Source organism: Lissotriton helveticus, chromosome 7 (genome assembly GCF_964261635.1).
Source record: "Lissotriton helveticus chromosome 7, aLisHel1.1, whole genome shotgun sequence".
Taxonomy (NCBI): Eukaryota; Metazoa; Chordata; class Amphibia; order Caudata; family Salamandridae; genus Lissotriton; species Lissotriton helveticus.
Window position 1 is genome coordinate 1,747,087,608 of NC_136068.1, and position 20,565 is coordinate 1,747,108,172.

A 20,565-nucleotide genomic window follows, 5' to 3' on the forward strand; every position below is an offset into this window, starting at 1 on the left:
TTTACTTGAATGAGGCCCTGGAATGTGTCTTATTGAGGGTGCGCATTCCTGCCCTGTAGTTTTGTTGCAGAGCAGCGCAATAACATTCCTTGCAGCGTTGTCCATCACCAAAACCTTCTGAAATCAGGCCCCATGTGTTAGCACCATTTTTAAGACCAGATATTGTCTGGTCTTAAAAAACTGCCTCTAACCTGAGTTAGAGGCAGTTTTGAGGGTTTTGCACCATACAAGGAATTCCTTGTAAATATCGCGAAGTGGGGTTAGCAGCAGTTCTTGAACAGGAACGCCTTCCTTGCATATCATTTTCGTTAAGTCTCGAAAACAGAAGCGTCGATCTTAAAAATTCATGTTTTCTCCGGAAAAGTGACACTAACTCCAGTTAGCAGCGACTTGTAAATACAGCAATAAAAAACAGCTGCCATAACTTCAATAAATTGACACTTTGATGGTGTTAAATCCTTGTACATATGCCCCATTATGTACAATGCCACAGGTCTAGTCTGAGGATTATGAAACATTGTGACTGTTAGAAATAAGGGCCAGTGCCAACAATGTCAAAGGCTTCTGATCCAGCTAATTAATTTAAGAGTTGCTTGTTATCACATTGTGCTATGCGCTGTAGACAGCTTTTTGTTACATGTAATCTCACAGATTACCATATTAGGCAAGGGTTTTGGTTTTGGCCACCCACTCTGGCAAACCCTGTGGGTTATCATTGATATGATTCTTCTTGGGTCCTGTTGAGATTGCTTGTATATTATTTTTCAAGTTGTATTTTTCTACATATTTGTAATTTCATACCTGTATGCATGATGGTTGCCAGATTGTGTGCTTGAATAGGCCGGTGATGGGCAAAGCGTACAGCCAACGTTAATAAGTAAAGGTCATTTCAGATTTCATAGGCTGGATCTTTTTTTATGAAATGCTGTGACAAAGCCAGCCGGCTGACCTATGTATTGTGAGAAGCATACATTTAGAAAAATTGGGATTTAAGGATACATTTTCATTGCACTGTGTGAAAGTATGTAGGCGGTTACTACATGTATGGAATTTCACAATGATGATTCTTGGTAGGTCATAATGTTAGGAGCTGTATATTGTTTTGTCAACTGTAATGTTGTACATATTTATAATTGCATAAGTGTATGTCCAATAGATGTCAATTTATGGGCACTCCAGCAGGATTGCGTTATATATTGTCAAAACCATTGGTAATTGTGTGAGACCTTATCAGTTCACTGGAAAAGTTATGTCAGATTCCTTATGTTTTATTTGTTTATAATGAAAAGTTATGACAAAGTAAGTAGGCCTTACTTATTGAAAGAAGAATGTGTCAAAGGCAATATGCTTTTAAATGTAGATTGCTATTACAAAGGGCTAAAGCCTATAGTCTAGTAACGTGTTATATGGAATATCCCACTATACTATTGTAGGCAAATATTTTGGTGCTGGTGACTTATCTGAACAAACTATAGGGACCGGACAATTTGCGCTATGGAAATCCAAATTAGATTCTGTTAGTAAGGATTTTATATTGTTTTGATACGTGTAGTGTGTACATATTTGTGATTTTTTAATGGTATAATTAACAGCTGTCTTGAGTGAATGCTTACGAACCAACAGAGTAGGTCTCAGATGGTTATGGTGCCAAGACAATTTTATAGGGTATAGGCCTTGTAATGTTATGATAAAGTCAATAGGAATGTATGGGTAGATTGCTTTTGCTCAGTATTAAAGCCCACAGATTTTCTTTTTATTGCATGGAATCTCACAGATTGCCATAGCTGTCAGGAGCTAGTGTGCTGCTTACCACCTCTGACAAACTGTGAGTATGGAAGATTTGTACTGTCAGAATCCTTGCTAGACTCTCATAGTAGAGACTGTATGTTACGTTGTCAACTGTAATTTTGTATACAATGACATTTTACAACTGTATGCCTTACGGTTGCGTTGTGGGAAAGCTTATGATCAGTACAGGTGGCCTAAGTTTTTGTGGTGAAAACCCAATGATAAGAGACACAGGCCATTAAGAAAAAAATCCAATGTATACTTAGTTTCCAAGTGATGACTGGTTAAAGTATACATGCAAAATACAGGTGCATATTTACAAGCCCATATCACCACTGCAACGTCACTTTTATAAGGTAGCGTTAAACCACTTATCATGGCTTAATGCAGCCTTCTAAATAAGGCACCCTTTCATGCTCTACTTAGCGTGAAAGGGAAGGGTAATGGGTGTTGCGGTGGGCATTCCACTGCAACACCCATTGATTTTGATGATTCCTCCTATTTAAACAGGTGACATAAATAGGAGGAAGCGCCAAAACTCAGACCAGGGAAAACCTGGTCTCAACATGGCAAAATGAGGAGAAATGCATTATTTCTCCTCGTTTTTGCTGTTTACATATGTGCTGCTTTGCACTGTAGAAACACCTGAGTTTTATAGCTTAGTCATGGTCAGGCCGACTGGGTGGCAGTGTGGAGGATCCAAGCAGTAGATTGTAAGTCATGCTGTTGCAACTTGTCTGCGATCCAGTGCCCAACAGTCACTAACACAGAGGATCTTTCCCGGTTCCCTCAAGACCATTGCATTCAGACAGAATCAACCACCTACGAGAGAGAGCTCCCTCTGGCCCGCTTGAGGCACTGTGGGCCATCCACGTGCCTTCAGGTTAGTAGGAGGGGCCCAACATTGCTCTGGCAATTCTTTTAAGTAGGAAGGCAGTGATTTAGAGTGACACACTGTTGTCACTCCGGTCAATTTTGCATTCAGAAAAGGTATCACAGTTCCTCTGATGTGGGTACACAGAACACTGGCTCAGTTGATTATCGGGGGCACACACTGCTGTTAACCAGGACTCGGCTGCGTTCAGCAAAGAAGAGCATGTCCTTTGATATGGTGAACATGGAGCACCGAGCTTCACTAGCAAGAACTGCCTCTTGTTGAGGGTCGTGGACTGATCATAGCAGGCTCAGCTGCCAGACTCACAGGTGGCAGAGTCTCGTATCCAGGTAGAGATTGTTGAAGTCTTTGATAACCCTGAGACTTAGATAACAGGGGGTAAGCCAATAATCCCTTTGGAGAACACTTGATTATAGCATAGCAGAAAGCAGCAGACAGGAGGCCAGAACACAATGAGGGAAGCCAAGTGGCAGTCCCTCCTGCAGCACAGCAGTCAGCAAGTAGCAGGCCGACACAGCAAAACAGTTAGCAGAGTGGCAGTCTCTCCTGGCAGCACAGCTGTCCATCAGCGAATGTTCAGATTTAAATCCAGCTAAACCTGGTTACAAGTCCCCAAAGTATCTGTCTTTACGGGATTAGAGGCCAAGTACTTATACCCAAAAGTGCCTTTGTTGTAGGGAGTGACTTTTGAGGGACCTCTCTGACGTGCATAAGGATCCCTTTCAACCGAGTCTGGTCTGCCAGGCTATCTGTGGGGATAATCAGCCCTTTGTGTGTGGACAGGGCACTACCTATTGAAGTGTAAGTGTCAGCCCCTCCCATTCCTCTCTGTCCAGGAAGACCCATCAGAATGCAAATGAATGCAGATACAGTTGAGTGTACTGTGCTGTAGTTGTCTAAAAGAAAAGCACAAATGTAACTGCAATCCAGCCGAAGCATTCATTGGAGTCAGGGTGTTAGGCACACAAAGCAGTAAATGCAGAGAAATGGCCACTTTCTAAAAGTGGCATTTCTAAACTAGTAATGCTAAAACCTACTTCACCAGTAAGGAACATTTATCATTACCAATCCAAAGTTATAAAACAATAAAACGCTACTCATCTTTGATCAGGAATTACCAATTAAAAAGGTATGAGAGGTAGGCCTCACAGTAGTGAAAAACAAATGTGGCCGTTTGTCACTACCAGGACATGTAGAAAATCACAATACATGCCCTACCTTTTACTTACATAACACCTTGCCCTTAGGGTTAAGTGAGGCTTACCTTAGGGGTGACTTGTATGTAATAAACAGGCAGTTTAATGCTTGGCAAGAAATGCTAAATGGCAAGTCAAAGGGGCAGTAAACTGAGGCAGGTTTAAAATGCTACTTCTGTTTATGGCACAATCAGTGCTGCAGGCCACCAGTGGCATTTATCTTACAGGCCCTGGGTACATGGTATACCACTTCGCAAAAGACTTACTAGTAAATTAAATATGCCAATCATGTATACACAAATTACACATATGTTTCGGGAGGAAGCACATTCCTTTTAGCACGGATTAACAGTGGTAAAATGCTCAAAGTCCTAAGGCCAACAAAAAGAACAAGCAAAAACAGGAGGTAAAAAGCATAAATTCTGGGGGAAGACCACCCATTTCGGAGACAAAGGCACATTTTTCACTAACAAAATGGTAGTGAAATTCAAAGACGAAGAAGATGGCGGATTGGGTCCGCTTGGGAGAATGCCACCCGCTGACCTGCCTGACACCGCGGCCCTGCTGGTGCTCCCCCTCTCCCCCATAGCTTTTTCTTAGCACATGAAGAAATGCAGATTTCAATTCTGCTCTGAAAACGTTGGCCGTTGTTCACTTACCCCGTTGCTGCTGAGAAACATGGAAAAGCAAGCGGAGCCACCAAATGCAGCGGCAGGCGGATACAGAAACCGCTTTGATGTGGCAGTTGTGTTGGGCGGCAGCTCGCAACTGTTTCCAGGTGAGCAGAGTGGTGCATTGGTGTCACGCTGGGCTGTATGTCTATTTTCTACCCACTTGTATTCTCAAACTTGAAACTGGTGGTACTGATCAAATGCCGACTCCGTTTACAGGGGGCAGTGTAATGGCTCCACAGTCTACCGTTACTCCCAAAAGACATGGGCATACTGGTGAACCAGCAGCGACAACTAGAGCAGTGGGAACAGCGGAAACGGCAGGACCCGTAACAGTAAGTTCAGTTTTGGCAGAGGGGAACTTGGTGCTTGTAGCAGAGCTGGCAGCACTGGTAGAACAGTCGGTATAGACACTTGCTGCCAGAAGGGAAGACCTATCCTGCGACTACTACAATCAAGCAGCCACCCACCCACACCCACACCAAAGAAGTGGGTGTCGCAGCCGCAGGGATAGAGGGGGAGTGCAAATACAAAAAAGGTAGATGGAAGGCTTTCACAGTGTCCTTGGGATGCCTCACGGCAGGGGGGGCACCGGGGGAGCCAAAGGGCGGCGTGCTGCCATAGAAAGAATAGATGGGATGCTCCCAGAGGACATTTGGGATGCCTCATTGCAGGGGTACCGAGGAAGACAGATGCAGGGACTCAGCCTCAGAAGAAATAGAGTAGATGTTCAATGATGGTCCTTGAGATGCCACATGGCATGGGCTTCTGTGAGTAAGGAGGGCCCATGAGAGGGCAATGGCGAGTGGGATGGCACCTGCAGCCTGGGCAGACGAACACCCTCCAAGTCAGTAGCAAGTTGAAGCTTAGACCCATGAATTAGAGGCCCAAACAAGGGGGGTCCCTCCACTCCCAGGAAAATTGAGGAGGCTGGGGCCATAGAAATGGATAGCACAAACAGTGAACAAGGAACAGTTGCTCTGTCTAAAAATGAAGTATTATCAACCATGTAAATTGTGTGAAAACATGTAAAGTGAATAAACTGCGACCTTTTAAGGTAACAAAAGCAAGTTGTCAGTAGTGATTTAAGTAAAAGAGAATGCAGTGTTGGTTGGTAGTGGGCAGGAGGGGGAGGGGTCGACCTGCCACCTGGAGGGGGTTAAAGTGACAAAACCAGGTCTGGGGCAGTTGCAGGAGTCCTGAGTGCATCCAGAGGAGACGCAGCACCATGTGCCCTGCAGAGGCGGGGTCGGAGCCAGGGAGGGGAGTGTTTGGCCAATATGGGGAAAAAATAAAAGGCAAACACCATGAAGCAGACATGCTGCACTAAGATAAGAAAACAAAGTTAGGCAGCTGAAACCAGAAGAAGTAGTACATGCATTAAAGCAACAGAAGTGGATGGCAAGACAATCAGTGACGGGCCAAAAGGAAAAATAAAAAAACAGAAGAGTTAAAAGATCTTTTAAAATGGCTTGGGCAATGATTCCTAAATCACCGGCGTCAAGTGATAAGAGAGTGTGACAAACAAGGAGAGCTGGCTGTATACAGAAAAACACATTCAGCACTCGTCGAAAAAACACAACATATAAATAAAGTGTGTGCTATTTAAAAAAAAAGGACACTGCAGCTATCATACCCAGCATGTTGCTTTTCCTTACCCGACTTTCTTTTATTGCTGTTTGCGTGCATCTCTGTCTGTGTCACTCTGTCCAGGTGTAATTCTTTTTTGTTTTTTTCTGTGACTTCAAGGCGAGGTCATCTGTGCCAGAGTGATTAATTATAATATTTCATTTGGCTCGGGCGGTACGGGAGAAGTTCAAGCATTGTTAATGGTAAGTGATTTCGCTCAGGTGACAAAGTGGGGAAGCAGGGGGTGAAGAGGGGACTCTAAGGGCCCCATTAGGATGGAGGGCGGATTGCCCCGGCCGGGCCGGCGGTGGGCACCGCCAGCCTGGCGGGGGCAATCCGCCCGCCATTCCTGTTGAAAAGCCCCTCCGCCAAGGACTCTGGGGGGTGAGGGATGCACATGGGGGGTACCTATGGTAACCCCCTGCAGTTCCATGCACAACATGGCAGGCACCGCGCGGTGCCTGCCATGTTGTGTATGAAACTGCACAACATGCCCCCTAACATTGTGGTGGGCGGTGCTAAGTGCACCACCCCCCACAATGTTAGGGATGCAGGATGCGCCCGCCACTGTGGCGGGCGCATCCTAATAGCACCCAAAGGACCCCCGCCCTTATGGCGGATGGTCAATTTTCACGACGGGATGGCGGGCGGACAAAGTCCGCTCATCATCCTAATGGGGTCCCAAGTCTCTTACAGCATGTGATAACATGAACACATAGGCCCCGAACGAAATATCAAGTTAACCGCCTTGATAAAATAAAATTCTCTCTATAGCAGAGAGTAGAGAGAATTGTCAGTCGAAAAATAAGGGCATATTATCAAGGGGGTTTATCTACGCTTTTTTGGCTTTAAAAGCCAAGAAAGCGGAGATAAAATTATCTCCCTAATACCTAGCTGTCGCTAACACCAGTTAGCGACAGCTAGTAGGAGATAGCGACCATCTTGGGCCCCACTTTGCATGTTAGTGATATTTATCACTAATGACATGCAAAGTGGGCGTGCCAAGATGTTAGCGACTGGAAACAGTCGCTAACATTGCTATCTCCTATTACCAACTTTTGGAGATATTCGCGCTAAGCGCAAATATCTCCAAAAACTAACACCTGCCCTGAGCAGTTCTTAGCCATGTTATTCAATGGGAGGTGGATAACATGGCCAAGAGCATTAGCTCGGTAATGTATGAATATCGCTGACTTTTCAGCGATATTCATGCATTGCGGCCGTTTTTTATCGCATTTGCGATAAACCTTGATAATAGCAAGGTTTATCTGCGATAATTTCTGACGATGCTTAGCGTTAAAAAATTCGTTGCTAGGCATCGTTAGCGATAAATATCGCTTAACGTTGGTAATATGCCCCATAGTTCTTCCAAAAAACACATATGGTGTGAAAGCGTACGGAAACTGTACTCAGTCGGTGCTCCTCAGCCTTCTTCGGAAGTGAGATATCTGGTGCATGAACCATTCAAGAGGCAGGCAAGATGATCAACACTGAAGTTGGCGTATGGTAAGTAGGAGATGGGAAAAACTTGGTTTTCGTGCTAACAATAGGTAGCTGGCGCTGATGCTTGACCTAAAAGTGGAAAATTGTCATAATTTCTTGTACTTTAGTAGCTGGTCTATACCCTGATACCTGTTTTATCTCTATTTCTCCAGCTATGATAGAGGCATCAAAGGATTAAAACGATGTGAAGTTAATATTTCCAACATCAACACATAATTCATGTACAATCTATGTCTTACTCATTCTTCCTTTTTTCCATCTTTTTCTTCGTTGATTGTACTGTACTGTGTTATATTTATGGCTCTAATAGAAAAAGAAAAAAAATGGTGCTAAATTCTGGATTACACTTCTCATTTTATTGCATATAAATAAAAGTAATTTTGCGGTAATTACACTATAGAGAATTACACCACTTACCCACACCCCTACTTAAAGGTTGCTCTTCCCCTGACAGGAAACTACAGAGATTTACCTCAATATACTGCTGGTACAACTGCACATAAGTTGAGCAGTGACTGTCCAGTGAATGCATTCACACTCTGACTGATAATTATTGAAGTGTTCCACCTTAACTCTGCTGCTTTGATGAACGGCCAGCATTCTGTTAACCAGTTCTATCTCGGTCAAGAGTGCAGGGTCCACTGCAAGCATTTTTGCCTCTTGGTTAAAAACTATTTATGTGGGTTAGACTGAGGAATTATGGTTTGATAAAATGATGAGCAATGTCACTTTACTGCTGATGTTCTACATTTGCACACAATAGATACAAGTCTCTAGGCACTATGTTTACTGACAGTTCTACATAATATTGTTAAACACTTGCTAATATCCATTTGAATGTAAGGAATTAAGCATCGTATGCTGTGACTAGTGTGATTTCCTACCTCAATTACAAAGCTGTGCAGAAGCGTATGTTTAACTTGTGAAGTTAGTCTTTTTTAAAGCATATGTGTTTTGCAAAAGCACTGTAAGCTGTCTTGTTGGTTAGCGCTCAACAAGGCCTCTACTGTCACAGATCTCTCCAGCTCCTCGATATTTTTAAATGATGATCTGAGAATTCAGCCAACGTGAAGAAAAAAAAATAACAAACTATTTTGGTACAATGTAATTACAAGGCCGTGCTCTGCTTTTGTGTTACAGATCCTCCCAGGACCCCAAAAATAAATGCTAAGGATGTCACGACACCAGGTATTATTCTGAACGTTGTCTTAACTCGCCAGCCTGTACATTACTGTGAAGGCATAACAGATGTTTACCATCCTGTCAAATTCCAACTGCAGTCTGTTTTTGGCTATAGTATTCTGAGCTCTGACCTCAAGGACTTGGAAGCCACTGCTTGCTATAATGAGGGCTTAGACTAACATCATACATTTCAGAAATAACAACTACTTGGGAACCGATTAGCAGTGGCAAAGCTAGTGGGGATGCCAGGGTGATGGGCACCCCTTCTGGCTTCCCCTTAGGGTCGCGCTTGGATCCAACGTCTGCCTCCCAAGGGCCCTCAAGTCTAAGATGTATTTATTTTAACCATGGTGGAAGCTTAGCCAGTAAGAGTGTGGGGGGGCAGCTGCAGGACGGAAGGGGGGGCGAAATTGGCTCAATCAGGATTAGAGTAGAGACAGCGTCGTAATACATGGAAAGGTATAATCGTACTAAAGCGGTGGTTTAATATTTAAAATATAGCCTTTAAAAGTATACATTTTGGGCACTTGTGAGTGTTCATTTACTGTTCCCATGAGGCAGAGGGTCAGACTGATTTGCATATGGCCATGTCTGAATTGGGGTGGCAGAGTGGGCTAAAGAACGGTGATGGATTAAGCCCAGATATGTTGACTGGGTGTGAGTGTTTGATTGGTTCAGATGCTCCGTCCATCACCACCCCCTTTTGTACCGCTTTGTTTGCCATAAGTTGGCAGGGTATGCTCAGACGTGAGTCCCTTGCTCACTTTGTCACTGGATTCAAGGAAGCCTGGCTGAAGACGGCTGTAATGCCAGAAACTGGTCCTAGGAAGCTTGTTTCTGTTCCTGGGAAGGCATGGCTTGGCATCTCGGGCTGGACTGTTCCCATGAGGCACAGGGTCGGACTGATTTGCAAATGGCCATATCTGAATTGGGGTGGCAGAGTGGGCTAAAGAACGGTGATGGATAAAACTCAGATCTGTTGACTGGGTGTGACTGTTTGATTGGTTCAGATGCTCCATCCATCACCACCCCCTTTTGTACCGCTTTGTTTGCCATAAGTTGGCAGGGTATGCTCAGACGTGAGTCCCTTGCTCACTTTGCCACTGGATTCAAGCAAGACTGGCTGAAGACGGCTGTAATGCCAGAAACCGGTCCTAGGAATCTTGTTTCCGGTCCAGGGAAGGTATGGCTTGGCAGTTCGGGCTGGACTGTTCCCATGAGGCACAGGGTCAGACTGATTTGCAAATGGCCATATTTGAACTGGGGTGGCAGAGTGGGCTAAAGACCCGTGATGGATTAAACCCAGATCTGTTGACTGGGTGTGAGTGTTTGATTGGTTCAGATGCTCCGTCCATCACCACCCCCTTTTGTACCACTTTGTTTGCCATAAGTTGGCAGGGTATGCTCAGACGTGAGTCTCTTGCTCACTTTGCCACTGGATTCAAGCAAGCCTGGCTGAAGACGACTGTAATGCCAGAAACCGGTCCTCGGAAGCTTGTTTCCGGTCCAGGGAAGGCATGGCTTGGCAGTTCGGGCTGGACTGTTCCCATGAGGCACAGGGTCAGACTGATTTGCATATGACCATGTCTGAACTGGGGTGGCAGAGTGGGCTAAAGAATGGTGATAGATTAAACCCAGATCTGTTGACTGGGTGTGAGTGTTTGATTGGTTTAGATGCTCTGTCCATCACCACCCCCTTTTGTACCGCTTTGTTCATTTATGGGGCAAGGGGGATCCTGAACTCACTAGTATAAACCTCTGGAAAGGAATGATCATTGCCCAATACGGGCAACGGACCGAGTTACCTACGTCAGAATCTAAACTACTATTGGCCAGTCAGGGATTTGCTCTCCTAGGACAAAGCCCTACTTATCACTCCTCATGTTCTTTTGACACGATGCAGTGGCAGGTCTTTCACTTACCTGACACCTGTTATTGAAATGTCTTGCCCTATCATATTCGCATCTGTCTCAATTATATTAAAATCAGAAAACTGCTTAAAACAATCTTATTTTAAATCTCTGCATTTGGGTTTGCCTGTGCTTATCGTCAGCACCGAGATACCTCTGTGAAGGTGATGTGTGCTTTATTAAGCAGTATTAACATAAAATAACATATTAACAAAACAAATATCCAGGTAAGCATGTCTGTCATCCTGGATCACATTGGTAAAATGGTCCAAAGTCGTGCGTTTCAGAGAGTTTTAGAAAGGTATATTCACAAGAAAATCTATAAAAGCACGTCAAAGTTCCACCTCACCAAATGTAAAAAAAAGTCTGATTGAGGAGTAAGATCCTTACCATTGTGATAGTACAAACCTGGCTCAGTGACCTGAACTTTGGTAGTTTTCAAACTCATCTTTCATCAAATGCCAAGTCACTTGGATTCACCCTGGGTACCAGCCTCAAAGTCAGGGAACACATTGACAAAAATGAAGATTACCTGGTTCCACTTCCCTCTTCTACAGAAAGTAAAACAATTTCTTCCACAAAATGACTTCAGAACTGCTGTTCAAGCCCTCTTACTCTTGCATCTAGATGGTACTGCCACTCGAGAAGATTTTTACTCGAGCGGCAGATTTCTCAACGTGAACGGGCAGTTTCTCAACACTGGCGGTCGCGATCATTCGCAACCACTCGCAATGAGAGACCTGACCCCGCCGCGTTGAGAAATCTCACTGGGAGCTTGATTTCTCACGCTTGTACTCGCCAACTTGATGTTGACGAACGAGGAAAAATCTCGACGGGAGGTTGATTTTTCTCGCTCGCTCTTGCCAAGTTGACATTGACGAAAGCAAGCAAGGAAAAAATTCTACTCCCCTATGTGGAGTTTTGCGGAACTCCCCGAGCTCTGCGTAACGCGGAGTGTGGAAAACTCGGCAAACTGCGCGAGCGGAGCAGAGTTCACCGCCCAGGGTTACATTGCGACCCCAGAGCTCCACACCTTAGAGGGCAGCTCCTGTGGCCTGTTGGTTGTACATTTGCAGTGCGGGTAATATTGGGCAATACCTTTATCTGTTTTGCACCTTTATCACCTTTATCAGCCATCCAGTGTGTTGTCCAAGTTTTAATCTACATCGGTCGATATGGTGTCACCAGTCTTACTGCTCATTAAGAATCAATCCTAAATACTCAAAGGTGTGCACCAGCTGCAATATAGAGCCCTTGAGCTTGAGACTGGGTCTGGTGGTTGAGCAGGGGTTAAGGACCATACATTTTGTCTTCAAGACGTTAGTTTCCAAACCACTCTTGGAAAAAAAATTATCAAAACTGTCTAAAGTCTTCAGTACCCCATGGGCGATTTGGGTATTTGTAGGGTGGCATCTGCAAACATTAGTTCAGGGACCCTATTATCAGCACGTTTTAGAAAAACAATCAATATGCTGACCCACAATCATCCTTCTGACAGGACTGAATCCAATCTGACAGGAAACCCCACATTTCCCTACCCTTCTGTCTTGTCCCTCTTCCCTTAGGCTCAAAAAGTTCTGTTTCTAAGTTATAGATAGCCAGGATTCGCCCTGCCATTATTTAAATGATGGAGGTTGTGGGTCCAACTAAGCAGACGCTATACACAGCCAACAAACTGCCCTGGGCACAAAAGTCAGTGGCTCCCGGTTTTCCCCGAAGCCAGATTCACGTATCTTTTAACATCATTTGTGGAGTCAAGGATATATCAATATCAAAGGATTTCACATAAAAACATCAGCAACTTCTCATTTAAATGCATCCAGGAAAGGACAAGTGCAAAACATATGAATTAAATCAGCCTCCAGCTTGCGGCAACAAGGGCAACATATCCCATCCAAATCACCCAATTCAGCAATTTTCGATGGTTTAAAATATAGATCCAGCAACTCAAAAAAGCTAAGATTTTCGGGGCTGAGTCTCTGCTGCTGTTTAGTATTATGTTTCTCCAGACCCTTCTTGATCACCAGTCTCAGGCATGTATATCAGTGGCGTAACGAACATTGAGGGGGGCCCCCCTGCATGGTATACTGATGGGCCCCCGATCCACATTTAATCCAGAGCTTTCAGGCCTGAGTACTTTGCTGAGGGGGCCTCCTCCAGCTCGGAGGCCACCCTCACCGCGGGAGCTGTGGGGGCCTGTGTTAAGCCCCTGATGAATATAAATGAGTAATTGTACAGTCTACCTCACAGAGTAATAAATCCAGCATGGGCACCATAGAAAACCCAGCAAAACCACCCATCCTCTGTAAAAAGTCCCTTACTTGAAGATATTTAAAAAAAAAAATGTCAACCCAATATCTAATATAGCCCAAAGATCTTCAACCAATGCCAGTTGTGATCCAAGAAAAAAGTCCCTGAGCCTTAATAACTTATGCCTCTTCCACCTAATATACAAGAATCTTGAAATATCTCTGGCAGCGGTTTGTTCCTCTGGATAGTATACCAGCCATACCAGCCCAAACCCAGATTTTCCCTTCAGCTGGCCCAGTTTTTTACAGGCAGACACCAGGATCTTGAATCATGTTTTTTTGTAGTAACTGGGCTCAAGTTATTTTAGCAAGTATCCCTTGGCAACTCTCCCTATAAGAAGCTCAAAAACAGATGAGATGGAACATAATCCTAAAATGTTTGACCCTCAGCATTATTATCAAGCAGGGACACATATATTGCAAAGCAGCACCTAGATAATACAATTTATTATTAGTAGCACCCATCCCCCTCTCCCTAGGAAACAATTAAAAGCCTGTTTGTCCTCCTAATTTTGACATAAAACCAGGTAAACCTGGAAATTATGACATACATCAGTTTAAACCATGAACTATCAAATTCGAGAGGACTAGTGCAAAAAAAGTGAAATACTTTTGGGATAAAAAGCATTTTCACTATATTACGCCTACCCATGATCAATCAGTGTAGATGGTCTCATCTTGAAAAATCTTTTTTTGCTTTGATAATAACCAGAACCATATTGATCTCAACAATCGGTTCCAATGTTGAAGTGATTGTTACCCCTAGATAAACTATCGGCTCCACCACCCAATGGCCTTGTGTTGCCATAAATCTATTCCCCACTAACTGTGTTTTGTTGCTCCTCAATAAATACCCAGCTAGTTTACCAAAATCAGTGGCCAAATCCTCTATTGATCTCTGAGTCCTTTCTGGATTCATTGCCTCACAGCCATTGCCTCACACCCGTGAAGTCTAACTGATATAATATCTAAGTGACCCTTGAGCCTGCGAATAAATGGTTCTATATACAAGGCTAACAATAAAGGGGAGCAAGGGCACCTACGCTTAGTTCCCCTTTCAAATTGGAGCCAACCCAGAATAATTCCCAATCTGCTGATGAGCTACCAGTCTATGATACAATGCCTGAATTGCATTAATAAAAGGCTCCCCAACCCCAAACGAGCTGATAGCCTTCCATAGATGGTTCCAGGGTACCCTATTGAATTCCTTTTTGGCATCCAAAAGGTCTACAGCCATGGTCTTGTTTGCTAAAATATAGCATTTAAGAGAGCAATCACCTAGAGAACATGATCGGAGGTACTCTTCCCGGGAATGAATCCATGGTGCTTCACTGACACTAATCTAGAAATGATGTGCCTCAAAGGATTATCCAAAATCTTTCAATATAACTTTTATGTCACTGTTTATTAATGTGATAGGCCTATGCTTTCCCTTTTTAAAGAAAAACAATAATGCTTACTAGGGCCCAAGAGTCAGGAGAGTGGTGTCAGTTCTTAACCTGTGAAAAAGCTCTTGAATAATAGCAAGCAGTGAGAATACTCTATAAAATTCTAGAGGGATCTGATCAGTGCCCACCGCCTTCCAAGACTCCTTGCTGGTACACATCAATCTCCCTTTTCTATTCCCGTTGCTTAAAGCCACCCCCTAAAAATAAAAACTCTGTGCCTCCCTCCAAATTCCATTCCCCCTGCAAGGCCCTCTCTCCCACCCCTGCCCTCCTTACCTTCACCACCAATAATCACAGACAATCAGTCCACCCATACCTTGTGCAAACTTCCCACCAACTCTGCCCCGGTCCCAGTGCAAAGGAAAATAGAAAAAAGTAAACCAGCAATATTTGTTTTTTTTAAAGAGTGTGGCTAATGTCCCAAAAACATTTGAAGATTGTAAATTGCACATCAGCATCTCCCGACATTCCCCCACTTCCAGTGAATAAAAAAATCCAAAGGACATACCTATTCAAAAGACAGGGAATACAGACTTCTAATTATCATATCCTTTAGCCCCCCCCTCCCAAATTAAAGACTCTTAAGATCCATATTCTTGCATAATACATCATAACATTACAATAGCACGTAAGGGGGGAGGCATTCAATGCTGTAAGCTAAGCCCACACAAGTACTCTTTGGCCTGAATTTCGGAATTGAAGATCTTAATCTTGCCCTTGATGACAGTCTTCAAATGAGTTTGGGCTAAAAGAAAGGCATCTGCACTGCCCTCTTGAAATGGCTACATAAGTTGGTGTAGACACCACCTGCGCTCCACAGTCACGTGGCAGAATACAGGGCAACATAAAAAGACAAATCCTTGCCAGTGGAGAAGTGTGGCTCAATGGTTAGAGCGGCAGACCCTGATGCAGAGGTCTGGCCTGGGACCAGGGTTCAATTCCCGCCTCGGAGGGTCTTGAGCTCAATTTCCTTGGACCTGATAATTCTTGCCTTGGTGGCTATTCTAATCATGGTTCCCACTCTGCAACTCTGGGCAAAAGCTTGCTTAATCTCCACAACGGCCCCAAGAGCGCTGGGATGCCCGGCTTCACCTTGGGTGTTCCCAGGAGTGGACATTTCACAGGGAAAAGCCAGGAAGGGTTCCACAGCGGTATGCGTACAGCGCCAAGGAAACCCCATGTTGGGGTATGAGTGTTCTTTACAAGTTCAAATTAATTTCATTTTATTGCCTCTGGGAAATAGGGTGGGGCTTCTAAAATATTGCTTGTCTAAGCAAAAAGTTGGGAAAAAAAAAGATTACGGGCTGCGGTTCCACTGAGTTGCCCGGCTGAATCTGTTTTCTAAGCATTAATGGAAATCTATGGACCCTCTGGACTTCTGTCTTCCAGATCCCATCTGCAAGTTCAGGAACGGCAATTCTGAGAAGATTCAACATGTAAGACCTGCTGTCCCTGTCTTGAGCCCACCCTTTAATCCCTAGGAAGTGCAAATTATTCCATCTTTTATTTTCCATTTAACATCAGTCAGCATGCCCACTGGGATTCAACCTGCCCATTCAATGTCCCAACGTCAGCTTCACTGATTGTTGTTCTTCCATCTATTATATTGTTTATCCCCTATTTCAGAACTAGAAATGACAACTTTTTTAATGGAACCCTGTAGCTGCTTTGTTGTCAGCCTAGCCCTTCTGCTCTTGGCCAGAGCCTCAGCTTAGTGCTCCTTTATGGATGCGTAGATTAACTCCAGAGAGAGACCATTAGTATTGGTGCCAACCTGGTACTAAATAGCCACCTTAGACAACAGAGAGGGCCCTGTTTGCTGACACAATTTGGTGACGAATAGTCCCATCTTAAAGCCTCACAGGTATTTATAATTCTGTAACACTATGTGAGCCCATATTTACTTTTGAGCTCTAATGGCGGTTCAAAATATTCACAATCATCTCTGGCGCAAAAGATGAGCGGACGTCTGATAAAGGGGCACTGAGCTCGTCGTCACTCAAATTAGAAAAACAGCCAGCAGATTCTGAGTCTTCTGTAAGAGAGTAGAATTTATTGCCCCCTTCATGAGTACCATCCAAAGCCCTACAGGTAGTGCCTTGTACCTAGCTGGTCATCTTATAAGAAGGACCATCTTTAATATTTAATAAAGTCGGACCCCTAGGCTGAGCACCGTGAAGAACATTTCCGCAATGACCAGGCTGACCAGACAGACCCTTCTTCCTCCTGAGCTTGATGAAGTCAACTCTGCAGATTACTGGTGACAGGGTAAGCTGTATCTGGTTGACCCTTTTAATGGGTCCCTAGAGACCCAGAAATTCTACCTGTGGAAGTCAACCATGCTAACTCCTTATTCCTACAGTAGTTTTAGTCCTAAATCCTTCCGGGGGACTGCTGCACCCGCAAATCCCAAGGTATGACAGCGTCTGAAGGCAACACATGTTCTGAGGCACAAACCTTATCTGAGCCCCCAAAGCCCTTTTCAACCACCGTGGTCCATGTATCCACAGGAGCTACATCAGCGGAAAGAACAGACTCGCAGGGCGGCTCCATTACTTGAAAAAGTTTGCATTTGCGGCCTGTGAGGGGAACAAATATGCTGGGCCTCGCATGACGGAAGCGGGTTTGACCCAGAGTCATTACCTTCCTCACAACTCCTACCTGGTGATCTGCCACAGCCCTTCTCCATGCCCCCGACTGCTCTGATTGTTGCTTAGCAAGCCCGGGGCCAGAGTCTGACCGCCTACCTATTGCGGCATCCCCCCGTGATCATGGGTTTGGTCAAGCGTCTGGCATCCCCCATCTGTTCGAGATCCTAAGACCGCCTCCGCCTTATCGCAGATCAATCTGGCATTCTTCCATGCCATAAGAGTGTTTCTGACTTCTTTCCGAACTCTTTTCCTGGCCCACTGTCCGGAGCAAAAGCCAACAGCCAAGCGCCCGTCCCAGCTGGCAGAATTCCAAAACACCTCACTGATGAGCCCTTGCGTCTGAGCCCAACCACCAGCAAAATCACACCTGTAACCCTGACCGTGACTCCGATAGTGACGAGCCGCAGAAAGGTCATCTGCATTCCTTACTTCACCAGAGGCCCCACCTCCACGCACTTCAATTTGACCAGATGTTGCTTGCTTGCACCGCGGAAAAGAGTTGCCACAACCTCACGCAATTGCCAACTTGCCTCCGTGAATCTGCATTCCCATTAATCTGCGTTCCTACAAATTGGTGCACACACCTGCTTCCTTGTGATTATGTACTGTATTGAGGAGGAATAAAGTACCAAAAAAATAGATTTAAAAAAATGGAAACATACATGCAGACAAATATACATCAAACATGAATCAATGCACCATTCTTTAAAAGAACCTATTGAGATGTTATCAGACCAATATGCAAGCCATTGACACTATCTAATAATAAATGCATAGATAAACCCACTGTGTTATGTTGTTACAGGTGGAAAACAAACACCTACTGCATGTTCAATGGAGATGCTAGAAGGCTTTGATTATACTCTGGTCTGCACTGTGGACAGTAACCCTATTTCCAAACTCACCTGGAAGAAGAGTGAAAACATCCTGGAGGGATCTGTCAGCTCTTCTAATACTCTACAACTGACTCTTCACAATGTAACTTCCAGTGATGATGGCGACTACTACTGTGTGGCAACCAATAAACATGGATCTAACAGTAGCTTCATCAATGCACATGTGGAGTGTAAGTATTAAACATTTCTAATTAACACATTTTTGAGTGTTCTACACTGCGTTTGTTGTACCATAATGATGTAGCATCATTATATTACTGGGTATTGTGAAACTCAAACTCAACTGTTGACTCTGGACATCTCACTCTCCTTTTCTGCTTCCCCGGTCTCACTGTTGGTATGTGACTTTAGCAAGGGCCCTTCAAAAGCAGAGCACTTGTGCAAGGTGATGACGGCTGCTGTAGGACAAGTCACGCATGAGATGCCAGGCAGTCGTTTGTCTGCCCTGAGTGCCCTTGCCTTTTGGAGATACTCTAAGAGAATATCCTGTTCTAAAAGTAAGAAGCCTATTTGGATTCACACTTTTCAGAGGAGGTCTTAGATGATGTGGTGTAAAGGCCCGAGCTGCATGTTTGAGTCTTGGCATTAGCTCAGCATCCTGTGAGTCAGGACAAATCATGTAACCTCCCTCTGCCTAAAAAACACCTAAAGTGAGGGTGTCATTATGAAACGTTAACTGGTTGCTCGAGTACAGCGCTCCAATATTTCTGGCTCGAATTAGCGTTATATTAAACTCCCCCCAAAAAACACCTCATGATGCCTGACTTATTCGAAGTCCTCTTTTTGCGTGGCTTCCTCTCTCCTCTAAAACCGGCATCTCTCTTCAGGAACCTACAAACCTTTCACTAGGAACCTGCCTCCGTTCTGTTTTCCTTGAGTACTTTTGGAATGTCTGTGTCTTCCAAATGACATTTATGTGAAGGCTGTAATGTCAGCAGCTACATGTTAGAAATGGAAGAAAGGATTTAAGCACTATTAATCTCCAAAATACAGTCTCTAACCAACAAGAAAGGAAGCTTTTCTCAAATGCACAATATACATAAATTGGAAGGCCATGTACATGATGTAAATGACTATCAGCATAACGGATTATTTTGCATTGTTGCAGACCCTCTGAAGCACTCCAGAGCCCTTTGAAATAAAAGCCAAAACACAGTTTGATGGATTTAGGTGGCAAACGTGTGGGAAATCTAAAAGTAGGGACATACTAATGACCACCCATTGATGTCAGTACCTTTGTGTGTACCAGACACTGTCCCATAAATTGGTTGCCCAGTTGTTGAAGGAGCAGGAATATGTGCAGGATGAAGAAGGTGTCTAGTGGCATTCCCTGTATCCTCATGTTCCTCCCCATCAAGAATATATCTCATGTTGTCTGAGTGAATCAATTGTACCCAGGGCAAAGAAGTGGATTCCAAGTGTATGTTAGTGGACTTCCTTTTTTGGCTACAGGGACACAAGAAGCCACAAGAAGCCTTTCCAAGAAGTGCCCAGATGACCAGTACTAATTGGACCTGACCTGGACCCTAATGGTGGCCTCTGCTGAAGTGAGACTTGAACCTCCAAGTGCTGTCTAACAGGCCTTTTTATTTCACCTCTGAGACCTCTGGGAATTAAAATAGTTTTGAACTCCAAGACTACAGGAGCAGCAGCAAATCTTGACCAGGATCTCGGCAAGAAGACACCCAAGATTGTGGAGCCTTTGTGGGACACTGCCCATAGCTTTGCTCTGCTGGAGAATTCCAAGCTCTGAAAGAGAGTTTAAGTTTGAAGGTAAAAATGTTGACTGAGCCAAGGCACCAAAGTGTCTTGCTGGGAAGAGAACTACCCTGTACATGAATTTCAAATTTTCGGCATTGGATATTTTTCCAACAAAAGCAATGGCTTCACTGGGTCCTCGTTTATTGCCAATCTGATGCTGTGGAGCCCTCCTCGGATACAACCTGCTGCTAAACCCCACTTAAGGGTTTTTGTGAAAAAGTGGATTCTTATTTGAGGTTGATGGGAGTCCACCTCAGGTATAATTTTACTTTTCTTGTTAAGTCCAGTAAAGGTTTTGTAATTAAAGTTTGAGGTCAACCGAAGTCCCGGTGAAGCCATTGACATTTAGCAGGAAAGCACCAAGAGAAAATCATGATTCACACAGAAGTAGTCCCTCGGTAGCTGGATACTTTTGGCGTCTTCGCCTGTTGAAGATTTCTACGATTGGTCACTTTTTTTGGAGTTCAGATTCCTCCAACGGGGCAAGACTGCAAACTGTAGCCAAACTCAGCTCCATAAGGCTGGATGCCTTCTCTCTGTTGTATTGCCAAAACAGATTTGGTGCCGCTGAAAAGCTTAGATGGGAGCAACCAGTATATTTGGCACAGCTGCAATGATCCATCGTCAGATTGACTGCAATGTTTGTCCCATTCTTTTCCTTGGTTGTCGAGGCAAAAATCGTTGAAAACATTTACAAATCTCAGGTTTGTGGGTAGGCAGGAGAAG

General features: G+C 44.3%; 1 protein-coding gene across 1 annotated transcript in view; it reads left to right on the forward strand.

Moving 5' to 3' along the window:
- The window catches only part of LOC144770732 (sialic acid-binding Ig-like lectin 13), an 847,291-nt gene that overhangs the window by 576,997 nt on the left and 249,729 nt on the right, over positions 1 to 20,565 (forward strand). Inside the window, exon 6 of the mRNA XM_078655470.1 lies at positions 17,988 to 18,248. Coding sequence (XP_078511596.1) covers positions 17,988 to 18,248 — 261 coding nt within the window. The remainder of the gene's footprint in view (positions 1 to 17,987; positions 18,249 to 20,565) is intronic.